Raw genomic sequence first — 24051 nt, 5'->3', positions numbered from 1 at the left:
CACAACCATAACCGATAAAGTTCGAAAAGCACAAAACAAATTCTTGATAATTCCTGAAGGCACTATTGTTTTCTAGTAACATTGTCCTTGTAAAATATGATGCACTATGATTCTTTGTTCTCCATTTTCATAAAAGTTTGGCTTTTGATCTATTGAACAACATAAGGTTTACCTTCATGTAACTTACTTTCTAGCCATTGATCTCATAGTGACTCTCATAAATAATTTCTTTCTACATCTCAGTGTCCTCAACAATGTATTTAAAAAAACTTTATTCCAGGAATTTTATTTCAACAAAAGGTCTGCATTTCATTTATTTCGAAGAGTATATTCCAAAAATCTTATTCTAAAAAATTTATTTAAGAAATTTTATTCCAAAAAAGTTGAAAACTTATTTTGGAAAGTTTTCTGAACAAATAATTCGAAAGTCATTTTTTCGAAAGAAAATCGGAGGGTGCAGATAGATATTGTGAGCGTGCAGGAAGTAAATGATGAACTTTAGTGTTGATAGAAAAAACCGAGATCTGATTGTTCCACCCAGGGCCAAAAATCGATAAACCCAATTAAAGCCCAAAAATTATGCAATCGCTTATCCCGCTTCAACTTCCTCCCTCTCTTTCCAATCAAATTTTCGTAACACTCTGGCCAAAAAGTAAACTTTTAACAAATATTTAAATCCTTCCTCTTCATCATTTTGCTTTTCTGCAGATTTCATAAACACACTGTAGAACACGCTCTCCCTCTTTAGCCTCTCATTTCTTCTTTTTCTTTTTTTTTTCTCACTCTCTTGTTCTTTCTTCTCCACAACGTCTTACTAGGATTTCCGACATTAATTTCCCATAATTTCCTTTTTCATTTTTTTCTTTATATTTTAAAAATTTTCAAATTCGTGTTTGAATTGAAAAGGGGTTTTCGACGATTCCGATGTCGGCTTCCACGGTGTCCATCACAGCGGCAAACCCTGGGGCGCGTCGGAGGCCGGTGCTCGCTTCCGAGAGGAAAACCGCCACCAACATCGAGCTCCTCGCCAACGACGTCGCCGCATCCCCTGCACTCGCGACTTCCGGCGAAGGTGCCATGAGCGCCGGGCGCGACCTTAGCCACTACTCCATTCGAGGCGAGGCGGTTCTTGACCGGATCCCTCGGGATTTGGCTCCGGTAAAGAAGGTCGCCGGGGCAGGTGGGAACTCCGCATCGCTTCAACCGCGGCGGGCGAGGAAGTCTGCCGTGAAGGCAGAGAAACCGCGGTGGCTGCTGGTGGTGAGCATTTTGGGGAAGAATTTAGGGCTGTTGGTGGTGCTTGCGGGGCTGGTTCAGTTGATCCGGCGGCTGGCATTAAATTCCGGTGATGGTGATGTAGGAGGATACGCTGGGTTGTTGGAATTCGAGGGAAGGATTTCGGATGTGGAGGGACTGTTGAAGAAGACGGCTAAGATGATTCAGGTGCAAGTTGATGTGGTGGATAAGAAGATTGAAGATGAGGTCAGAGGGTTAAGAAAGGAATTGAATGAGAAAATTGAGGAGAAAGGGGTGATTTTTCAAAGTGGGTTGAAGAAATTGGAGGCAAGGAGTGAGGAATTGGAGAGGTATTTGAGTGAGTTAAAAGGGGAGGATTGGTTGTCAAAGGAAGAGTTTGAGAAATTTGTTGAGGAAGTGAGGAGGGTGAAGGGGGGTGGGTTCCAGGGTGGTGGTTTGGATGAAATAAGAGATTTTGCAAGAGAAGTGATTGAGAAGGAGATTGAGAAACATGCTGCTGATGGGCTTGGGAGAGTGGATTATGCTCTAGCCACCAGCGGCGGTGCGGTGGTGAAGCATTCGGATGTGTATCATATGGGGAGGGGAAATTGGTTAAAGTCTGTCAAAAATGGTGTCCACCCAAATGCGGAAAAGATGTTAAAACCGAGCTTTGGCGAGCCAGGGCAGTGTTTCCCCTTGAAGGATAGTAAAGGGTTTGTTCAGATTAGACTTCGCACTGCCATCATTCCCGAGGCTGTTACCTTGGAACATGTAGCAAAGGTGACAAATTTTCGTTCTAAATCTAAACATTGTTGTGTTCATGTCAGCCTGTTAGTATGGTATAGAACGGTGTTTTTGTACTGTTCCTTAAATTTACTTAAATATTAGAATAGATGAAATGTTTGATATCGAAATTTATGTTTGCAAATATATTATGCATATCTCATGCTTATGCACTTGGCCGCCTTCTTTCTACTTGTGGCAAACTCAGTTTAGGAATTTGCAATCGGATGATGTGCCATGCATTAAGTTTATTTATCCCCTAATATATCACATGGATCTTAAAATACACAAATTAGTATTTTAAGATTGATTATTAGACTATTATAAGATACCTTGTAATTTCTTATTGCATTGATAGGACCAAAAGTGAATACAATAACACTAATAAAGTTGAGAAAGTTAAGTGATGTTTTACCTGTAACTTTATTTCTTATTTTCATTTTATGTTTTCGCTTTTTACTTGTAACTAATAAATGACATTTTGTTTTCAATTTATTTCCTGTTACACTGAATCCATTTTTTTTTATACTTTTAAATTTTTCAGTACTGATAATTTTTCTGTCCAACAGAGCGTTGCATATGACAGATCAAGTGCCCCTAAAGACTGTAGGGTCTCTGGTTGGCTGCAGGGCGTTAATGGTGATTCTGCAGTTGACTTTGAAAAGATGTATTATCTATCAGAATTTACGTATGACCTAGAGAAGAGCAATGCTCAGACATTCAACGTGTTGAATTCAGGTGCTTTTGGTCTCATCAACACGGTAAGGCTCGATTTTACATCCAACCATGGAAGCCCTTCACACACATGTATATATCGGTTTAGAGTTCATGGTCACGAACCTGACTCGGTTTCTATGATGACATTGGAGTCATAATGTGTATGACAGTGTTTTGCTTTGAGTTTTGTCAGTTTCTGTATAATTGTTCAGTGTATTTTGTTTAGATGTAGAATAGGATGTTTTGCTTTTAGTTTTGTCATTTTCAACTTGTTATTGCTGCGTCAAATGGATATTGTATCTACTGTATGATTCTGATATAGGCAATTGGTAGTAGATCTTGCTTCTTGCAAAGCAATTTTTTTTTCTTGCAATTCATTTTGGTTTTCTCTTGTTTAGATGCTTTACTTCGGTTTTTGTTTTCATTCTTTTACCCTCATTCTTTTGAATTTACAACTTTTTCTGATTCCTTATATATATATTATGACAAGTCTTTTTTTACTCTCTTATATATGTAATCTGATTGTAACTTTTATCCAATAATAAAGATTATATTCGAAAGCTCTTGTATTTTAAAAATTGTGGTTGGTTGGGCTTTCATGTGAAGGAAAGAGTCTCAACCTAGTATTGATTCTTGAAGACATAGACAAAGATAATCATAATTAGACAATTCGATAATTTCATAACATCTAATTATATATTAATTGTTGTCTATAATGATGTTATTTTATCATTAGTTACTTTTGTAGCATCCAATTTAAAAGAGTACATTATTAAACAAAATATCATGTTTCATTGAACATAACATATAAACAAGAAAACATGTAACAAGTTATCCATACAAAACATGTAAACATAGATATATTACACTTATATGTCTATATGCTCCAATTCGTGTCACTTGACAATATCTTCTTGCTTGATCACGAGTAGACATTTTTTTTTTCTCACAAAAGATAATCATTGTTAAAGATTTAAGTAAAACATACAAAGCAAATAGGATAAGTTAATATACAAAGAAATTAACATATCATAATTAATATCATAATTTAATATAACAAATCAAAATCAATATCCATAACAATCCATTAAATACATGATCATATTAAAATTTGATCTCTATACTCAATTATTTGAATAAGATGTTGATATAGATTTCACTGAAAGTGTGTACTCATGATAACTATATAAAGTTATAAGTAAGGATAATTCGACCAACTACCCATTAAGTAAATCTTTCACTCCTAAAACCCAAAGGGTAAAGGTAAAGACCTCTTGTCATCCTTTTAGTCATCCCATTCAATTTTACATGAGTTGAATGTTTGATAGAATATCAAGATATCGGCTTATTGAAGTCTCTTTATCAAACATTCACCACGACTTACTTAAATATAGAATCTCTCATTAAGATTACTCTAACAACATATCTTTCATTCTCATCATCATATATAACATACATCATCCCATGAATATTGCTAATTACCAACATAAGTATACTTATAAACTAGTTTAAACAAAGCTCTATTCATAAGATAACTAAAGAAATAAAAGAAACAAGTACTAAGCATTCAAACCTCTATTTCTTATGAGATAATCAATTATCAAGTAAGATAATTAATTATTCCAGAAAACTGTCAAATAAAGAATGAACTTCGTTTGAAATAATCGATTATTCGAGAGAGATTTCAAACCATGAAGAACTCTGATTGAGATAATCAATTATCAGGTAGGATAACCGATTATCCTAGAAAGTCTTGAAGAGAAAACAAATTCCTAACTGAGATAATCAATTATCATTATTCAGCCTAGTTTTTAACAACCACCTAAAAGTTTGATCTAAATGCAATTTAAACTCATTTTAAAGACCAAATTGGTATCCTTAGTATTATACTTGATTGATGAACTTGTTTGTAAATGCAACTTGCTTAATTGAATATGAATTCAATGCATTTAGGCTAAGTCAAGTACCCAAAAACTCACTCAAAAGTTCCTACTCTATAAAAACCAGATTTTTAACTAAGTTTTAAATTACCCAAAAATAGTTCCCAAAACTTTAGCATTTGACATGTCAATACCCCAATTTTATGTCCCAAAACTCACATTTCTTCTAACTCACAACAATTAAAGTTCTCTAACAATTTATAAACTTAGAATAACTCAATCTACCTTCTGAGATTCATCAAACACAAGTGTCACAACAATAGAACAATCACACACCAACATTCTTCATATTTTTAATTCACCACACCACTTTTACAAGCAACTGAACATACTAAAATTCACATTTAAATCAAATTTCACAAATCAATCACCACATCATCATATAGACATCAATTACAACCTGCTTACTACTCAAAATAAAATAAACTAACTTCCTTTATTTGGATGGCAGCCCGACGATTTTAAAAACTCTAAAATTTGTTCTATGATTCTAACTTTCACGAATCAATCATATATATATATATATATATATATATATATATATATATATATATATATATATATATATATATATATATACACACACACACACACACACATACACACTCATACAAAGCGAGTGGTGGAAAGATATTTAACTTATTTTAATGATTCATCAAAGGTTTTAATGATGTCTACAAATCTAATTGACTAGAGAATGCATTTTGAATGTTTATGACACATAACCAAAGTTGTTAAACTCGAGAGTTTACATAAAAACGTGAGAGTTTCGTAAATCAGATTCATAGACTTAATTCGTAATCTCGTAAAAAATTACTCTTCTACGAAAAAAAATTATAAATAACATATTAATTCAAATAAATAAAAAAAATAGTTAAAAGAAATAATTCAATACCAATAAAGTTCAATTCATAAATGCTCTAAATATCTAACTACTACACAATCATTTTTACTTCTACTTTTTAATAAATAAGATACACTTAGACTACTATTAATTAAATTTGATTTATTAATCCCTTCTTGGAGTTGACAAAAAAAAACTCACAAATGCCTTAAATCCCTTCTTCCAAAAAAGGTGCGCAGCTAACCTAAAAACAAACACACCTTTTTGAAATATGGAAGAGGGGAGAAGAATGAAATATAGACAACCTTAGATACAAGATTGATAAGTGAATAACTGTGCGACGATCAAACAACGACATAGTGAGTGAACAATGGCGCCACAAGCGGTGAGTGAATGGTGGCACCACGAGTGGTGAGCAAGCAATGACACCACGACCAGTGAGGGACGCAATGAGGAGACAATTGTGTGGTGAGGTGCTAATCTATTCGTGGCGAGTTTTCCTTTTTCAGTTTCGCACACCAAACCACTATGGTTGTTGTCATTTTGGGTTTAAAAAATTTCTCCTCTCAACTCAGCAACTCGATTGCAAACTCTCAAGTTTGGATGAATTATTCAAGATTGCTTCCGATTCTATCGAGTTTACACAAAAATTAATTTGCTTCCAAATTAACTCAGAAACTGTGTAAAAACACGTACAAATTAACAAGTTAACTAACTTACACATAACTATCAATCATTTACAAAACTTGAAAATGATTCCATTTTCTTTAATATAGAAAAAGTTCAATACGAAAGTTGAAATCATTAAATTATATATGCATACGATGAAAATTGAAAAGTCACTTGATAAATATTACAAGAAGATATAACATCATTGATATTAAATTTAAAGTAGGACATTTGTATTTATAAAACATATTTCCTATCTTTTTTTATACACTATAAAAAAAATCTCTATATCTTTTTATACGGAAATTTCTCAATAATAACTAATTTTAGTTAAAAAAATTTATTAGTCACAATAAACTTATAAACTAAAAATTATTTATAATTAAATAGTTTCAAAATTGGTATCTAAATTACTAATTGTAGTGAATTGATCTTTAAACTGGTCTCTATTAGAGACTAATATTTTGTTAACCAAAACTTTAATAATTAATGTTAGTGATCAATTTAGAAATTAAAATCTAGAGATCAATTTAAAAATTATTTTAGTTACGAATAATTTTTAATTTATAAATTAATATTTAAATATTAATTATATTAAATTATTATTTTTTGTCATTAAAATTAATTATTATTTATAATTTTTCCGTTGCAATGGATATTTTGTATTTAGTGTACGTAACATGTGGTAAGAGTTAAATTAGTAGTCTTTTTGTTGTAAATATTATACAAATGAATTAGAGAATCCTAAATATTTTGTTATATATTATACGTGTGTGTAAGTGCGAAATTCTTTTCTTGTTGAGAAAAAAAGAAGTTAGTCACTGGGTGTTTTAAAGTGTTGCAAATGCTTACTTTATTTATTTATGAGTTTTTAATGCGTTGCAATTTGAAATTACAAGTTACAAAATTATTGTTAATATACCACAACAATTAATTATTAGGCCGTTGGTCCATAGAACGTATCCTTAATTACTGAATTATCTTTGTTTTTGGGTGAAAATAATAAATAAATTGAATAGAAGAAAATGATTATAAAAAAAGAATGATGAATTATATATTAACAGTTATGATATGACACTGCTATAAGTTTTGAAAGCTAATTGGGTGGTTCCATGAAAAGAGTAACCGATGGTTGCCAAGTGTTGAAGGGAGACTAATTTTCTGTGCCTTCACAATACTCATTCGCTAGCTCCTATCTAATTTTCTATTACAACCTTCTAACAAGAAAGCTGCTAAGTGCTTTTAAAATTTAAATTTTTAATTAACAAAAATGTATTATAAATTATTTTCTGTTTAGAAATGATAATGTGATAGTGAAATCTTTTTTATTAATCCAAATAAAAGCATGGACACATATTATAAAAAGAAAAATACTTAAAGTAAAGATGTATATCCCTAATTGATTGATCAAAGGGATGCAATATCATTGTTCAATTAATAATAATGAAATTTATAATTGAGTGGCAGATATAAACTTTGATTTCAAACTCTAGTTAAAAGGGTGAAACTGTATTTGTTTTATTCAAACAAAGTAACGGATCAAGCTATTCAAAGTATTGTAAAAGGATACATGATACAAGCTACATATATATTCATGGATAACCTTAGTAATTAATTTGGGTTATTGATATAAATATATATATAACAAATTCTAAAATCAATATGTTTTATTAACTTATTTATTAAAATAACTTAATTAATTAATTATGACCAATCCATGTTTTTGATGTAAAGGATTTTGAGAATTACTTTACTTATGAAACGGTTTATTGTATGTTAGTGATATGTGTTTTTAGAAATAATTTAACATAATCTGGTTCTATATCTATTTAAATATTGGTATAACTATTTGGTTGTTGTGGCTGGAAAAAAAAGATTGGAGAGTTGAGACTACAGTGTGAGCAAGAATTCCTCGAAGCCTATTGGAGTAATCCTAAATCTCTATCTTATATTCATTGTTCATATTTAATATAGATTTTTTAAGTTTTCATCTGTACTATTTGATTATCTTTATTGTTTTGATTACCATTTTCTTATCACTATTTCTTTCATGCGTTTTAAGATTCTCAGTTTCCACTTCTATACATTTTTCTGGTTTTATAAAACATCATTTAAAGTTGTCTTGCTTTTGAATGTTGTTTAAATGGGTCAATCTTTGCCTATTATCTAAAGTTGGTTTCTGGATTCAGGATTAATCTCTAAGGAGTACAATGTCACCATTTTAATCCAATAATTCTGATTCAGTTGTTGGTGACAAAGATTGAAATTCTTTTGATCAAAATTTAAATTCTTAATTTACCTCAACCCATTTTTCTTTTTGGATTTTCTGTAACCCTTTATGACTTTTATGTTTCTTGACACGTTAGCTTTCTTTTATCGATTTTTATGTTTTTCATATTCATCATACACTTTAAAATTAAATTGTAAAATAATTTTAAAGAATTTGATTGATTCTCTCATTATCTTTTATTTATAAAAATAAATTAATATAAAAATAACCTAAACACAATATAATCATAATAAATAGAATAATTCTAAACACAAATGATAAATAGAATAACCATTAATACAATATAATCATATAATAAATAGGATAATCCTCGACATAAATATAGATGATAATAGGATAAATATCCTAAGAACATATGCTATCAAATTCATTTCACTTTCCGTTAAAATCTAATTCATGATGCCTCGTTCATATATTCATATTTATTTTACTTTTTTTCTTGAATTGGTTTCTAATTTCAGGATCATATCAGAGGATTGCAATGTTATTCAATGGTTTTCAATAAACTAATTGGTTCCAAGAATCAATTATAGACCAATAATCATGTTTCTCGTTTTTTTCCTTCACAGCCCATTTTTACTATCTCACAACCCATATGATGATTTTTAGTTTTGAGGCTTGTTCTTACTAATTCGGTTGTTTATGATATATTTTCATGACCCTTGACATGTTCCAATCCTTATATTTTAGTTTAGAACTTAATTGAAGTGATTTTTGTGACTAACGGATTTGTTTTTATACCTCTTTAAAAGAGTTTCTTATTAAGAGACATATATATATATATATATATATATATATATATATATATATATATATATATATATATATATATATATATATATATATATATATATATATATAAAATCATGTTTATTTTTTGTTTTTATTTAATATGCAACTTTGTTTCTATTATAAAGTGACAACCCTATTATATAGAAAAAAATACTACAAAACTTAATTTTTTTTAAGGTTTGTTACATTTCTCATATACTCGTAATAGTAACTCTCTCATTCCATTACACTTTCAATAATTAATAATATTTTCCCAGGTTTGTAGTATAAAATAGAGATGTTAAGTAATTTCGTTGAAATTGAAAAGTTTCTCATGGCCTGCCGAACTTGTAGTTATACCTTCTTTTGTTGATTTAGGTGCCAGTCATTTTCTAATAGTATGTGCACGAAATTGAGTCTCCAAAATCAACGTATTTATATGGCCTTTTAAAGTGTTACTCAGACAAAATATTTCAACGGATTTCTCAACAGAATTCTGGATCTGAACATTGAAAACTGTTGTTTAATTTATCTTTGGTATGGCTTCTGAAACCAAGTTATGGTTAGTGGCGGTTTTCCTTTTGAGCGCAGCGAAGATGCAACAACATTGCGTTGTTGCACGTAATCCCCAAGTACCTGGTTTGTTCATATTTGGAGACTCTCTGTCAGATTGTGGAAACAACAATAATCTAAAAACTGATGCTAAAGCTAATCACCCTCCTTATGGGATTGATTCTCTATACGGCCCCACTGGAAGATTTACCAACGGCCGTACTACTGTTGACATACTCAGTAATAATTCAATTCTCCACATATATATTCTTCTCTTCCAAAATTTATTATGTACTTTTGTTTCATCTTCTCACTAACTATTCAAAACCTTCTCTAACCTTAACATATTATTTCTCACGTAAGATACACCTTCCGATAAAGGTAAAAAAATTGTGCATGCATACACATACTTTGTATTTGTTATCTGTTATCTGTGGTCTTTAGTTTGCATTTGTGTTATTTGTTTCTGTATTTAAAATACGGTTATAAAATATGTATATTATCCTTTCTTAATATGACTTTATAGTAAAAAATTATAATAAGTTCAAACATATTGTTATTTAACACAGTAACATAATTTATTTTCATCATAACTTATACACAAAAGAAACACAAATTTCATAAACTTATCCGTTAATAAATTCAGAGGTCAAATAAACATTAATAATAATATTAACATTTCCCATGTATAATCAATGCTTATATTTTCTACATGAAAAACAAAAAAACGAATAATTTGGGTGATAACTTTTTCCATAAAAAATCACTCATTAGCTAAAAGATACATAGCCAAATGTGGACTTTCCTATATCCACATAGTCGACCAAGTCTGAATTTGTATATATTCAGTCACTTCAAGATGATCACATTTCCTATAAGTAAGCATGTGATTCTTTATTTTTTGCAATTTTCTTAAAATTTAATTTGCAACTTTGCAATAATCCACTCTTGGATTACTATGCTATCTACTAAGCATACCCATTGCAAAGCTAATATTTAGTCTTGTACATGTTTGAACATATATCAAACTCCTAACAACATATTCATAAGAGATATCTTCCGTTTGTTTTCGTTCCAAATCATTATTTGAACATTGCATGAAACTAAATTTGTCTCCTTTTTTTAAAATGGGAGATGCTAAACATTTATCCATCCCAAATCTCTTAAAAACTATTAATATATGCTTTCTAAGACAAATCTAACCATCTTTATGATCTATCATAGCATATTTATATTCTTATCACATATTGTCATATATCTTTCATTTCAAAGTTGTTAGAGAGAAACTTCTTAGTCTCACTTAGTAGACCAAGATCATTAGTCACAAGCAAGATATCATTAACATACATAATAAGAATTATAAACTTTCTCCTAGTAACTTTTCAATATATACATGATCAACAATGTTTTCCTTATATCCAACTAATACAATATAATATCATTGAGCTTAAGATACCTTGTTGAGGAGCTTGTTTAAGTCCATACATTGATTTCTTAAGTTTACATTATTCCTTTCCTTTTTCAATGAACTCCTTAATTGGTCTATATAAACATGCTTTTCTAAATTCCCATTCAGAAAGACAGTTTTAAAATCCATTTGATGTAACTCAAGATCATGATGAGTTACTAATGCCATTATCATTCTAAAAGACTATTTCTTAAGAAACAAACAAAAATGTTTTCATATAGTCAATATCATATTTCTAAGTAAAACCTTTGGCAATAATCAAGTCATGTAACATTTGATATTGATATGAGAGTTACACTTAATCTTAAAGACCTTTTTACACCTAACCTCTTACATCCTTTGGAAATTCCACAAGTCCTATACACCATTATGTGTCACTAATTTAAGCTTATGTTTCCTAGCATTTAATCACTTTTTAAATGATCAACACTAATGACTTCTGAAAATGAAACTGAGTAATTTGCAAACTCTTATAAATAAACCATATAATCATTCAAAATAATAAAATTTCCTTTTTTCTTCTTAATACTATTTCTTGTGGTTATTCTACTATAGGTTCATTGTTATCCTCAAAACTTCAATTATAGGAAACTTCATTTATGTTGATTCAAAACATACATAAGCATTATGCTCACCTTTCTTTTGAACTAAACTTTACTTTTTAGGAAGTCCTTTTGGAAATGCTTTGACTTCCTACATAAATGACATTTGTGATTTTTTTATAGATTTTAGTGAAGTACTCGTCAATTTTTAATGGTCATTTATCCGTTCCATGTTTCTTAACAAACTTTCTTTCCAACTCCTTGTTTTCTCACATAATGAACATAATGACTTCTTAAGTTTTTTAGTTTGGTCTCTGTTGGTTGCAAAACCAACGACAAATGCACCGATCGCAGTGTAACAAGCGATAAATATTGTTCTCTCCCAATAGACTTGTGCAAAACATTACAATTTTTCCTTTCATAACTTAATCAGAAAATAAAGTGCACAAAAGCATAATAAACTATTTTTTTTATCAAACAATTGATGTGTAATGAAATGTAACATAGAGTATTTACAATTGTCAAGATTATATTTCATTAACTTTATTCTCATGTATTTACAAATACCTCAATTCCATATTCAAGTCAAAATCAACTCACAAACCTATTCAAATCTTATCACTAGAGCCTGAGCCCATGATCACTCATCAAGTTTCAATCTCTTGAATCCTTAACAAGTGAAATCATGATGAAGTTCAAGAGTCTAAGATTACTAATGAACCAAGTTCTATACCTAAGTACAAGCATTATCATTAGGTATTTAATTTCAAGTGTAGATTTAAAGATATTTCCAAAGATATCAAGAATTACAATTCAAGCCATGGGTGATCAAGCAAGACAAATATTAAACATACAAATCAAAATACTAACTCGAATTGGCAAAGCACACACACACACACACACACACACACATATATATATATATATATATATATATTAACACAATTTTACATAAGAGTATTTGTATTTTACATCTAAACTCAACAAATATGATAGCCCTCCATGGTGAAGAACTTAGGGTTCTACAAATTGAAGAGATAGGGAAAAATTTTTAAACCAAAGAGAGTTGCATCCCGTTTCCCAAGGTTCTTGGCAACTACTCCATACTTCAATTGCATCTTCCGTTTGCATCAGCACCTTTAATTCGTACGTCCTCTCCTCATAAACCCTAAGAGGGACAAAACACCATGGGTAAAGATTGAAGACCCAAGAAGTAGAAGCAAGAGCTTTCCAGCACCCCAAACAACCTCTAAGGGCCTTACTCAGTCGCTTTAGGTGAATAATGAAGTGAGGGAGGAAGAGAATGTCCAAAGCCTTGTGATAAACATGTTTAAGTAACCCATTTTGACATGCTAGTGATGCCACCGCTTAGTGAAATCAATTAAAACATAAAAGGGATTTTTGTCAAACCATCACTTTAGAGCCATTATCCATCGCTTAGCACTACTTGTGCAAAGGCTGGTGGCGCTCAACCTTACAATTATGGGGCTCAACCCTAGGTAGTTTAACAACATGATAATTTCTTATCCAAAACATGTTTCCTTGAGTTCTAATTTGTTTCTCTTCACTAGAATGTCTTCTTATTGAGTTAATTTACATACTTAAACTAAAGGTTAGAGATAAACAAGCACACACTAACTGAAGCACAAGAAAACATGAAAGCACACTGAACTTGAGGAGAAAACAAGGTAAAAGCAACGAAGGAGTTGATTTATTCACAAAAATATAGATATAAAAACACTTAAAATCAACTATTAACAGTGTGCTTTTGAACTAATATATTGTGCAATTCATGCAAATTCCATTTGTCTTTCAGGATGTTATAGTCATCTAAAATGGACAATACTCATGCACAAGAAAACTTTCATGCATTTTCATTCTAAGAAACTTGAGTTTTGATACAATGTTTGTCATCTTGACCACGTGTTCATGCATAGTATGCGAACCATCAAACTTATGGTTAAGGTATTCATTAATGTCAGCCAGAGACTTGTTAGTAGTTTGAAAGCGCTCTTCCTAAAATTTCATAAATTCTTGTGCATTCTTTTATTTGGGAAGAACATACTTAATGTTACTTTCTATTTTAAGCTAAGTCTGTTGGCCTTTCCTAAGTTCTATAATGAGATTTTTCATTGCTACTAACTTTAGTGGCAACGAACTTTTCAACTTGAAAACCAAATCAAAATCTAACACACCTAAGTGAAATTAGATTTATTTACTTCAGTCAAGGTAATTTAACATATTAAAGACTTAAACAAATGTAGCGAGCAAATGTAAAAGTACTAAAACATACGAGGAGAATCATAAATTTAACAACTTGTGCTCTCATCCCACATGTAAATCAGTGTAGTTTTCCTACATTCCTAATTCAATTTTAGAAAATTACTCTATCAAATCTTAAGGTTTAGGATTCTCACACATTCACATAAATAGAGATACTAACATAGATCTAATAAGAATACATTCTTTAATCTTTTTGTTTTCTAATTTCTTTTTTCCAATCTATTTCTTTGTCCTTTTTTATTCTTTCACTCTTTTTTTATGGTTAACCGTGAGAAAACCTTATAACCAGAGACAAAATTCTAAATCTCCTTTATTAACCAATGTTTATCAAGTTAATTTCTTTAAGATTTTATTTTATTATAAATCCTTGTAATAATCAATAAATTTTTATATAGGTCCATAATTCCAAGATATTTATTTACCTGTTGTAATATTTCTTGGTTGATTAAAAAGAGAAAAACACAGACGTATTTTGTCTGAAACTGGATATGTCATCGTACACTTTGTCATGTTAGGTTGAAAGGAACACATTCAATAGGTTAATAAGGTGATATCTGTTTCGGTGTTATACATTCATTTTCGTTTTTGTTGGATCTAAAATTTTGTAACTGCAGCTGAGCTTTTGGGATTCGACGAATTTATTCCTCCCTTTGCAAATACGACTGTTTCAGACATAATGAAAGGCGTGAATTACGCATCAGCTGGATCAGGGATTCTCAACGAGACAGGCACGCATTGGGTATACATAGCTAACACCTTTTACTTTCTCTAATTATATGTTGCATCATCTTTACCTTCACTTTGATTTACTTTCTCCAGTTCTCTAAATCGGAGAACCCACATGAGAGGAAAACCAGTTTCTGACATCAGTGGAAACTGCCACTTATGATTTTCTTACATTTAAGTTTTGCTTGTCTTCACAGAGTGAAAACCTACTTTTGGTGAATTTGGTATTGCAGGGTGAGCATTTTTCGTTGAAAATGCAGGTGGAAAACCACAAAGCCATAGTTTCCAAGATCACCATGAAACTGGGGAATTCTGACAAAGCGAAAGAACACCTAAACAAGTGCTTATATTATGTTAGTATAGGCAGCGATGATTACATAAGCAACTACTTCCTGCCAGAGCATTACAATTCAAGTCAAACTTTTTCAACTGACCAGTTTGCCGAGGCCCTTATCAAAGAATATTCAAGGAATTTAATGGTATAAATATTTACCCAAAATTTTACAAATCTAGCTCCATATATAAGATTTATTATGATGTTGTCTACTTCTGTTGTTTGTTTCTATGTGCAGGAGTTGCGTTCACTTGGAGCAAGGAAGTTTGCTTTGATTGGATTAGTCCCCTTAGGCTGCACTCCAGCAGAACTTTCTGCACGTGGAAAACCTGGATCACTCTGTGTTAAAGAGGAAAATGATGCAGTGGTACCTTTCAATGACAAGCTTAAATCATTAGTTGTTCGGTTCAATGAAGAATTCCCTGATTCTAAATTTATCCTTATTAACACTTTTGAAGCGATGTTAACCGGACCGATTAAGGACATCGTACAAGGTAACAATCTTTTGTTCTTATACAGCCAAAGCTATAGTAATACCCATGGAGTCAATTGATATGTTTGATAAACCTGTTAACATATACATGCATTGATTTTGTATAATTTACTTATATATATATGAAAACTATAACTGACCCAAACGATGCATGTCTGCAATTTCTACTGTATTATAATATGATTCAAGTGGAAATATATTGAGTAGAAATGAAAATGTATAATGAAAATGTTCATAAGTTGATTGTCTGGAGGTGACATGGATTGTCCAATGACCACTTCTGACAAGTACACTATACTGTATAAGACATATTCCTAGTAGAGGAGATTCAGTTCCAGAAGATGTACTAATGTGAAAGGAGTAAGACCCATCATCCCATACGTTAATGCAATTATGAAAATTTCAGAAAAGATAAATGTTCATAGAGATGTATTAACAAATATAAATGAAAAAATATATATAATAGATGAAAGAGATTAATATGTATACGGGAGATGAACGTGGATGGAAGAATTGAATATGAAGAAAAGAGACGAGAAGGAGAAGGAAGAATAATATGGACGAAAGATATGAGAACAAATATAGATGAATGTATGGATGAAAAAGATATGTATGAATGAAGAAGATGAATGTAAGTACGGGAGATAAGTATGGAAGAAATATATAAACACGATGATTTGTGATTATGAATGAAAAAGATCAATGTGGTAAGATTTATATTGAAAGTAAGAAAAAAAATTATAAACTTTTAAATCTAGGTCATTAAATTAAAAATAATGTACACATTAACTTTATTTATTTTTAATATTTTTTATAATTAACATTCACTAGACACTAACTTATTTATTTTTTATTTTTTTTATAATTAAACTGATGCTAAATAAATAAAATATTAAAAATAAATAAGTTAGTCTTAGTCAAACAAATGTTAATCTTATTTATTTTTAGTTTTTTTTTATAATCAGTGTATGCTAAATTAATCTTAACTTAAATAAATATAAATATTAAAAACAAATAGAAATATCTTTCGTTTAATCTATCCTAATAGAAATATTTATTTAATAAAAAAATTAAAAGTAATTTTATATTTTAAAGTGTTTTAAAATTAATATTTTGCATGGTACAGGAGTGGATTAGGCCGAATATAAAAGCTAATGTTATATTTTGTTGTAGTGGTTGGTACTGATGTATGCTGCAAAGTTGGGTCGAATGGGCTGTGTATCCCTAACGAGAAGCCATGCATGAGCAGAGATGTATGGCCATTTTTTGATTCATTTCATGCTATTGATCTCGTCAACCAAGCCGATGCGGGAATTGCTTATGAAGATACAAATTCCAATGCTGCGTACCCAATGGATATCAGTCACCTTGTCAAGTTATAAAGAAAAAGTATAAAACCTATAGACTTCAATAAATGTAAACTTGTTTGATTTTTATTCTATCATTAGTACACACTACTATATTTAAGTCATCTCATTTCTCTATAATGTCAGTTACAACTAGTGTCACCATTAATATTGTATAGATATATTATATTATTAGATATCTTAAATAGATATTTTATTTTTAATTTTTTTAATCAGTTTGTTATTTTTTTTAATATTATCCTATGTATATTTAATACAAGATAAGTTAATCTTATACATAGTTTTTATTATATTGAACATGATATTTAAAGTTTGTTTTTCTTTAAAAAAGAAAAAATTGTCACCTTTGTCCACTACGACGTTGCTACTACCAATAAAGTCGTTGTGGTACGTCGCCATCAACGTCACCAGAACATTAATTTTGATCGACAATCACAATTTTGATCGTCTCAACCAAATGATCATTGTGTTGTCAACAAAGCCTTCATCAAAACTCCCATGCGCTCTCATTGTCTCTCAAAGTTGTGGATCTGCTCTTTATCTCACTGTGTGTAGCGACAGTCTTGTCTCCTGTCTAGCAGAAATTCAGAGCGCCTAGTTATCTCTTTCTCCTCATTTAGGATATGTGCTTATGACCTTGATTAAAAAATATTGAATTTTTAGGTTTTCTCTCATCTATGACTTTTTTGTTGCTATCTCTTCTGACCTCTCTCTTGTCATCGGTGCGTCTGACCCATCTATATGTAATTTTTCTCTAGTGATAAAGATGACTTTTATTAGTTTATTTATAGCCCTTCAACAATGACATATTTATCAATTGGATGTCAACAATGTGTTCCTTAACGACATTTGCAAGAGATTTATATGGAACAACCTATCAGATTTATTGCTCAAGAAGAGTCTTTTGGGTTTGTAAGTTGTCTTCTATGTTATCTTTGCAAAATTTTAACAATTTGGTATCATTCAATTAAAAAAAGAAATATTTCACCAAGTCTTTACGAAGAATGAGAATTGATTATATTTGTCACAAGTTTTATACATACAATTTAGATGCACCAACTTGAAAAGAATGTTGATATATTATATTATTAAATATTTTAAATAAATATCATACCTTTATCTTTAGTTAGCTTATTATTTCTTTACATTTTAAATATATTTATATGTGTATATTCAACAATAAAGAGATTAATTATATATATATATATATATATATATATATATATATATATATATATATATATATATATATATATATATATATATATATATATATATATATATATATGTATTCTTCTTTTTACTACACCAAAAAGTTAACGTGAAGAATGCATGCCATGCACTTATATTTTTCTTTATCATGTGTTTTATTATTTTTATTTTACTTTCTGTAATACTTTTTCTATGACTTTTGTTATAGTTGTAACACCCTAAATTAATAGGACCATTCCACGTCACTAAAATATCAGTAACGCAATTTAACCATCGCCCATATAACTTAGTAATTAAACACCTATCAGGTCAAACACTATTGCTCACACTTCCGTACATTATTGAGAGTTGAATCCAATACTTTTCAAATATTATCCAAATACTCTAACCAAATGAAATATCTAACTTGGTTATTTTATTTATTTTAAAACTATAATTTAAATTTAATTAATCATTTTCATTACTTTACTTATTTAATTTTTTTAGGATCTTACAATACTCTTTACTATTTTACTGGTCTTTAAAAAAACTTTTAATTAAAAATTGTAGAAAAACTATTATCTTTTAATCACACATTAGTAAAGGATAGATTATAAATAGATTCTATAAAAGTTATTAAATTTACATATTTTTTATTATCACAATTTTTTTACTCTTTATTGCTTTAATAGATAAAAGATGTTGTCGAAACAACATTAAAAAAAATCATAGTTTTGAGAGATTGACACTAAAGGTAAATTATATGTGAATAATTATTTAAATTACGTTAATTGATCAATTGAAAGCATAAATTTATGAAGATCGAGGAACGAAAGTTAATAGTGCTTAAAAACCTCACAAGATGATGTAAGTGGACGAAAATACGTTTCAAGAATATTTGAAAGTTGTCTGGTGCATTCCAAGTCTTATTAGGTGTAAACTAGAGAGCATTATATTCTATAAAAACGATGGTAGTTAAAAATGATTTTACCAAGAACTTCTTTATGAGATGAATGTTATGTAACTCTTTAAAAACCATTTAATTATCCTTTGTCAAACATTGATTGAAGGGAAACATGAATTAAAGATACCTATTGATAACAATAAGAAAGCAAATCCAAGAGAACAAAGCAATAATCGACCTAAAGGCTTAGTGGATGATAACTGCTCAAACCACGTGAATTTTTTTAACTGTTAAGAGTAGTTCTCGAGTAGTTACTTGTTGTAGTTTATTGAAATTTAAATTCAAATTTTGTAACCGTCTAAGGAAGGGTTAGAAAATATAAATAGGTTTATTTTGTATTTTAAAGGGTGACAAATTGTGAAAAAATAGGTTGCAAACAAAAATGGTTAAACTAGTGTTAATTATTGCAATTTGAGTCACTTCTTTCATATATTTTTGTTACAAGTTTCTTCATTTTTCTAGATAATTTTTTTTTTCAATTTACTTTGGTGTTCTTGTTGTTTTACTGTATTTCCATTGGTCATCACATCTATATCCTTTTGTGTTCAATCACCTTTATTTTTCACTTCATCCATTGTTGCTACTTTTCATCTTTATATTCAAAAAAAAAAAATCCAAAACAAACAAAAATGTTGACTTGTTATGCACAAGATTCTTGTGAAAATTCATATAAGAAAAAAATTGAATTCATTTTAGCGTCGGGATGAAATTAGTAAACGAAATTAATAGTCTTCATGTTGAATTAGTGCTCTACATCAATATACAACCATGAAAATACTTCAGTTGAGATTGAAAAACTTGTGTTTGTTAGCCTGTGAAGGAGAACTCACATAAGAGTGATTTAGTTATAATAAAGAGTAGGAGAGTCAAACACCATGAGAGAAAGTGAGTGCTTGAGTGTTTTGTGAGAGAGATGACAAAGGTAGTAAACAAAATGAGTGTGCCACATTTGTTAGAAAAGATCAATAATGATAATTGGTCTTTGCAGATCAAGGTTCTTCTTGGATCCCAAGATGTATGGGACATAATGGGGAAAAAGTATAATGAACCCACAAATGATGAACATCCTAGATTGTTGCATTGAAAAAGACACATGTGAAAGATAAATTGATTTTATACTTTTTTGTATAATGCAATAGATGAATTGGGGTTCCAGAAAAATAGTTAATGCAAAGTCAATTATTGATAAGGGGGGCAATGTGAATGCTAAACCAATCACTAATGAGTTTGGTTTTTGATGATGACAAGACATATATGTTTCTATGACAACAATAGAAATGTTTCTTGTGTTTATGACATATATTGCCTAAACTATTTGGGTTGCATACTTTCTATGGTCATACAAGTGTTTACATCTGTTGTATGCATACTTATGTTTTCATATGTTAAAACCACTTGCACAAAGAAAATTTGTATGAATTAACCGATTACAATGGTTATGTAATCCGTTAAGTTCATCAGATAGCTAATGCTTAAACTATGGCAAACTACAAGTTTTAACCGATTACATTAAACGTATAATCGATTAAAACTCGTGTCTTTGCTAACACCTGTTTGCTATGTACTGTGATGAGTTTTGAGAAGAAAAAGTTATCAAAATTGTCTAAGTGTATAACTTTACATTGTTTACGTAATCAGTTAAGTATGATATACTTTGAAAATTGTTTTAATGATAAGTCCTAACTGTAATAGCAATCATATTTTCAAATATCTTGACTTACCATTCATGTGCAATCGATTACATTATTTGTTTAATCAGTTAAATCTATAGTAATGTAATCCTGGTTTAACTCTATTAAAAGTGTAACTGATTACATTATATATTTTTGTATTCGATTAAAGTGTCAAACATAAGGAAAATCTATATATTGACGCGTAGCTGTTTGCATTAAAAACTTTTGATCGTTTGAAATTTCATATTTGATATCAGTGAGTCGAGAAAGAGTTATTGCAGGTGCACATGTTCTCCAAGAATCAAGATACAAAAGATTTGTAGATTTTGAAGGATTCTTGAAGGATAGCTTTGGACATTTATTGGCTGATCAACTACTGCACATTAAGGTGTTTTCTTTCATGATTAGAACTTTGTTTTGCAATCAAGTGATTGTGGTTTCCTTGTGTGTGTTGCCAGGAAGAAGAACGTGTGGTTCTTATGACTTTGAGAAGGGTCTCAAAGGGGTACTGCAGAGATGAGGATTGTTCTTTCTGTAGGGTGTGTTTTTGTTATATTAGATTGGTGAGTTAGAGAGGAGATTACATTTGAGAGTTGTTCTTTGTAAAGCCTTGCTGTAAAAACTCAAATCTTTATAGTGGAAGGTCTTTCAATCTAAGGTTGATTGGAAGAGACTGAATGTAGGTATTGAGGTCGAACCAGTATAAAAAGATTGTGTTTGTTTTCTATCCTTTAACTCTTTTACTGCATTATTCCCATTATTGTGTTGTGCGTTAAAGATCATTCTAAAGATTTCCAAAAAGATAGAAAAGAAAGCATTTTTATTGAAAACCAATTCACTCCTCCCCTTCTTGGTGTTGAGAAACAAGGCATAACATTTCTTACATCAACAAAAGAAGTTTGGGAAATTATGAAGGTGACATACAAGCTCTCAGAAGAGAGTTTGAACATATGGAGATGGATGAAAAGGAGGGAGTTACCGAGTTTATAGCTCGAGTGCAGAAGATGACCAACCAACTCAGAATGAACGGAGAAGAGGTGCCTCCTAGTCGGGTTGCAAAAAAGATCTTAAGAAATCTAATGGATGATTTTGAAAGTATTGTTGTCACTATTGAAGAGACAAATGATCTGTCAATACTCACTATTGAGGAGTCAGTTGGGTCATTAAAGACCTACGAACTGAGGAAGAAAAAGAAAGAAGAAACTCGACGATCAAGAACTACAAGCACAATTTGACTTAAATTATACTCGAAATACTCATAGCCGTGGTCTTGAAGGTAAATGACAAGGAGACCAAAAACGAAGTGGATGTGGTCAAGGTAATTTTGAAGATGATAGCGCAGAGCAAACCAATCAGTAAAATTAGCGTGGTCGAGGACAAGGAAAAGGCCGAGGCGATCGGTTAGGAGTGAAGTTTTTTAAGTATGACAAGCATGACCACTATGCAAAATACTATAGATCGAGGAAATGCTACAACTATAGTAAGACCGGTCACATTTGAAAGTATTGCCAGGTTGAGACAAATGAAGAGACAAATCGCCTTGCTAAAGGTACAAAGAAGAGTGTGGAATCTTCTTGATGACAAAGAGTTTAGACGTAGAGAGTGTATACATGGAGAACTCAGTCCCAACAATGAATGAAGTGGCTCGGTAAATTGTGTACCAAATATGGAAAAGGTAAACCTAAGAATAAACTTAAATCAAACAAAGAAAATAAAGAGACTCAACATAACTTTTGGAGGAGGAGATTATGAATAAATTGTGTGCCAATTATTTGTGTCACGTTTTTTTTTTTACAGTAAACTCGGTTTCTCTTTGGTTGGCTTGATTGTTACGTGCACCGCATGGTGATGGAATCATGTTCTTTTTTGCCCATCGGATAGGATGGAAGCCTTTAATGTTGATGATGTCCTGAATCGTTATTATTTATTTGATAGATCATGTCATGGACAGAAAATATAATATTGATTGGTTTATTTTCTCCAACATGGTGTGTGTTTGCTCTCGGCATGTCCTGCACTGTCTCAACTCTCCTTAGGAGTGTCTATTAAACCTCCTCCTACCGCTGCTCCACCTACATAGTGAGCATAAAGGGAATTGTGTTGTTTCTGACTATTCAAGGGGATTAACACTCTCTCATGATTATCAATCTTATTCTTATTATATTGTTTTATTTATATTTTCTTTATATTTTGTCTCTTCACATATATTTTTTCCCTAGATAAAATGTATAGTTTGGGAAAGATCATCCACCACCAGATTATTTAAGAGATATGTTGTGAATGGTGGTGGTATATGTTCGAGATTCTTCTGCATCGGTTTCTGTGCCCTAAAATGGTTTAATAGTGGGACAAGCCCCATGACATTTTTTCATTTGGCCAACTCTAGTAAGGATCTCAGTAGAAGATGAATTGAATGTAACCCAAATTCTCTTATCACATATAGCAACCATATTTGTCATTGCTTAACCCTAAAATAACCTCCTTTTTTTGTGGAAACACTTAAGCAAATAATAGATCACTTGTAAGGCAAATATGCTGGAGCTACCTTGTTTTATATACATCCTTAAAAAGAGGTCTAGGAACGATATTTTCATAATTGTTCTGGTGTATTTCTGAAAGCTAAATCAGGAAATTTATATATTTGAAGAGCTGTAGAAAGAAATTTAATGGGGAGTAGAAAGAAGCAGCCCATGATTGGTTGGACCAGTTTGATTTGAGCATGATGACATTAAATGATATATTCAAGGAACTTTCTTTATGAATCCCATGTTTTCAAGCTGCACTCCCTTAAATTCAAAATTCCATATATACCCTTGTGTAAATAAATCGTTTGAATTGGTATCTTGGTTTTGGGGAGTATGGCTACTTTGGTGGTGGTTGACGGTGGTTCGTAACTGGTGATTGTGATGAGCGGTGGTGGCAGGTTGTCGTTAGTGGGGCGCCGATTTTCGGTGAGTATTTTTTTTTTTTTTTAACTTTGTTGATTAGTTATTCCAAAAAGCTCTTGGATTGGTGACTCTGGAAAAGAGGAGAGGTGTGTTGCAGTTTTTCAATAAAAGCATGGTTTTAAATTATTTTTTTAATAAATCTTTACCAATTATTGAAAGTATGTTAGGGAGAATATATAAATGAAAGTTGTATTTGGTTGGAGATGAGAGTAGAAGAGAAACAGAAAATGCTGAAAGCAACTTAAAGCAGAAAAAAGGTG

General features: G+C 30.6%; 2 protein-coding genes across 2 annotated transcripts; both read left to right on the top strand.

The window, feature by feature from the left end:
• Positions 1-659: 659 nt before the first annotated feature.
• LOC108319273 (SUN domain-containing protein 1) lies at positions 660-3093 on the top strand. Its single transcript, XM_017550350.2, has 2 exons — positions 660-2016; positions 2589-3093. Exons 1-2 carry the CDS (start codon positions 925-927, stop codon positions 2892-2894), a joined length of 1398 nt encoding a protein of 465 aa, XP_017405839.1. The 5' UTR covers positions 660-924; the 3' UTR covers positions 2895-3093.
• Positions 3094-9789: 6696 nt separating this feature from the next.
• On the top strand, positions 9790-17030 carry LOC108325847 (GDSL esterase/lipase At4g18970). Its single transcript, XM_017558940.1, has 5 exons — positions 9790-10042; positions 14710-14834; positions 15055-15300; positions 15394-15649; positions 16822-17030. Exons 1-5 carry the CDS (start codon positions 9790-9792, stop codon positions 17028-17030), a joined length of 1089 nt encoding a protein of 362 aa, XP_017414429.1.
• Positions 17031-24051: the final 7021 nt, after the last annotated feature.

This window comes from Vigna angularis, chromosome 1 (genome assembly GCF_016808095.1).
Source record: "Vigna angularis cultivar LongXiaoDou No.4 chromosome 1, ASM1680809v1, whole genome shotgun sequence".
Taxonomy (NCBI): Eukaryota; Viridiplantae; Streptophyta; class Magnoliopsida; order Fabales; family Fabaceae; genus Vigna; species Vigna angularis.
This window is presented reverse-complemented; position numbering and strand designations above follow the sequence as displayed.

Coding starts and splice junctions, on each gene's coding strand:
- LOC108319273 (XM_017550350.2), top strand. CDS start 925: ATGTCGGCTTCCACGGTGTCCATCACAGCGGCAAACCCTGGGGCGCGT. Junction 2,017..2,588: donor CCTTGGAACATGTAGCAAAG/GTGACAAATTTT, acceptor TCTGTCCAACAG/AGCGTTGCATATGACAGATC.
- LOC108325847 (XM_017558940.1), top strand. CDS start 9,790: ATGGCTTCTGAAACCAAGTTATGGTTAGTGGCGGTTTTCCTTTTGAGC. Junction 15,301..15,393: donor AATATTCAAGGAATTTAATG/GTATAAATATTT, acceptor TTCTATGTGCAG/GAGTTGCGTTCACTTGGAGC. Junction 15,650..16,821: donor GATTAAGGACATCGTACAAG/GTAACAATCTTT, acceptor ATTTTGTTGTAG/TGGTTGGTACTGATGTATGC.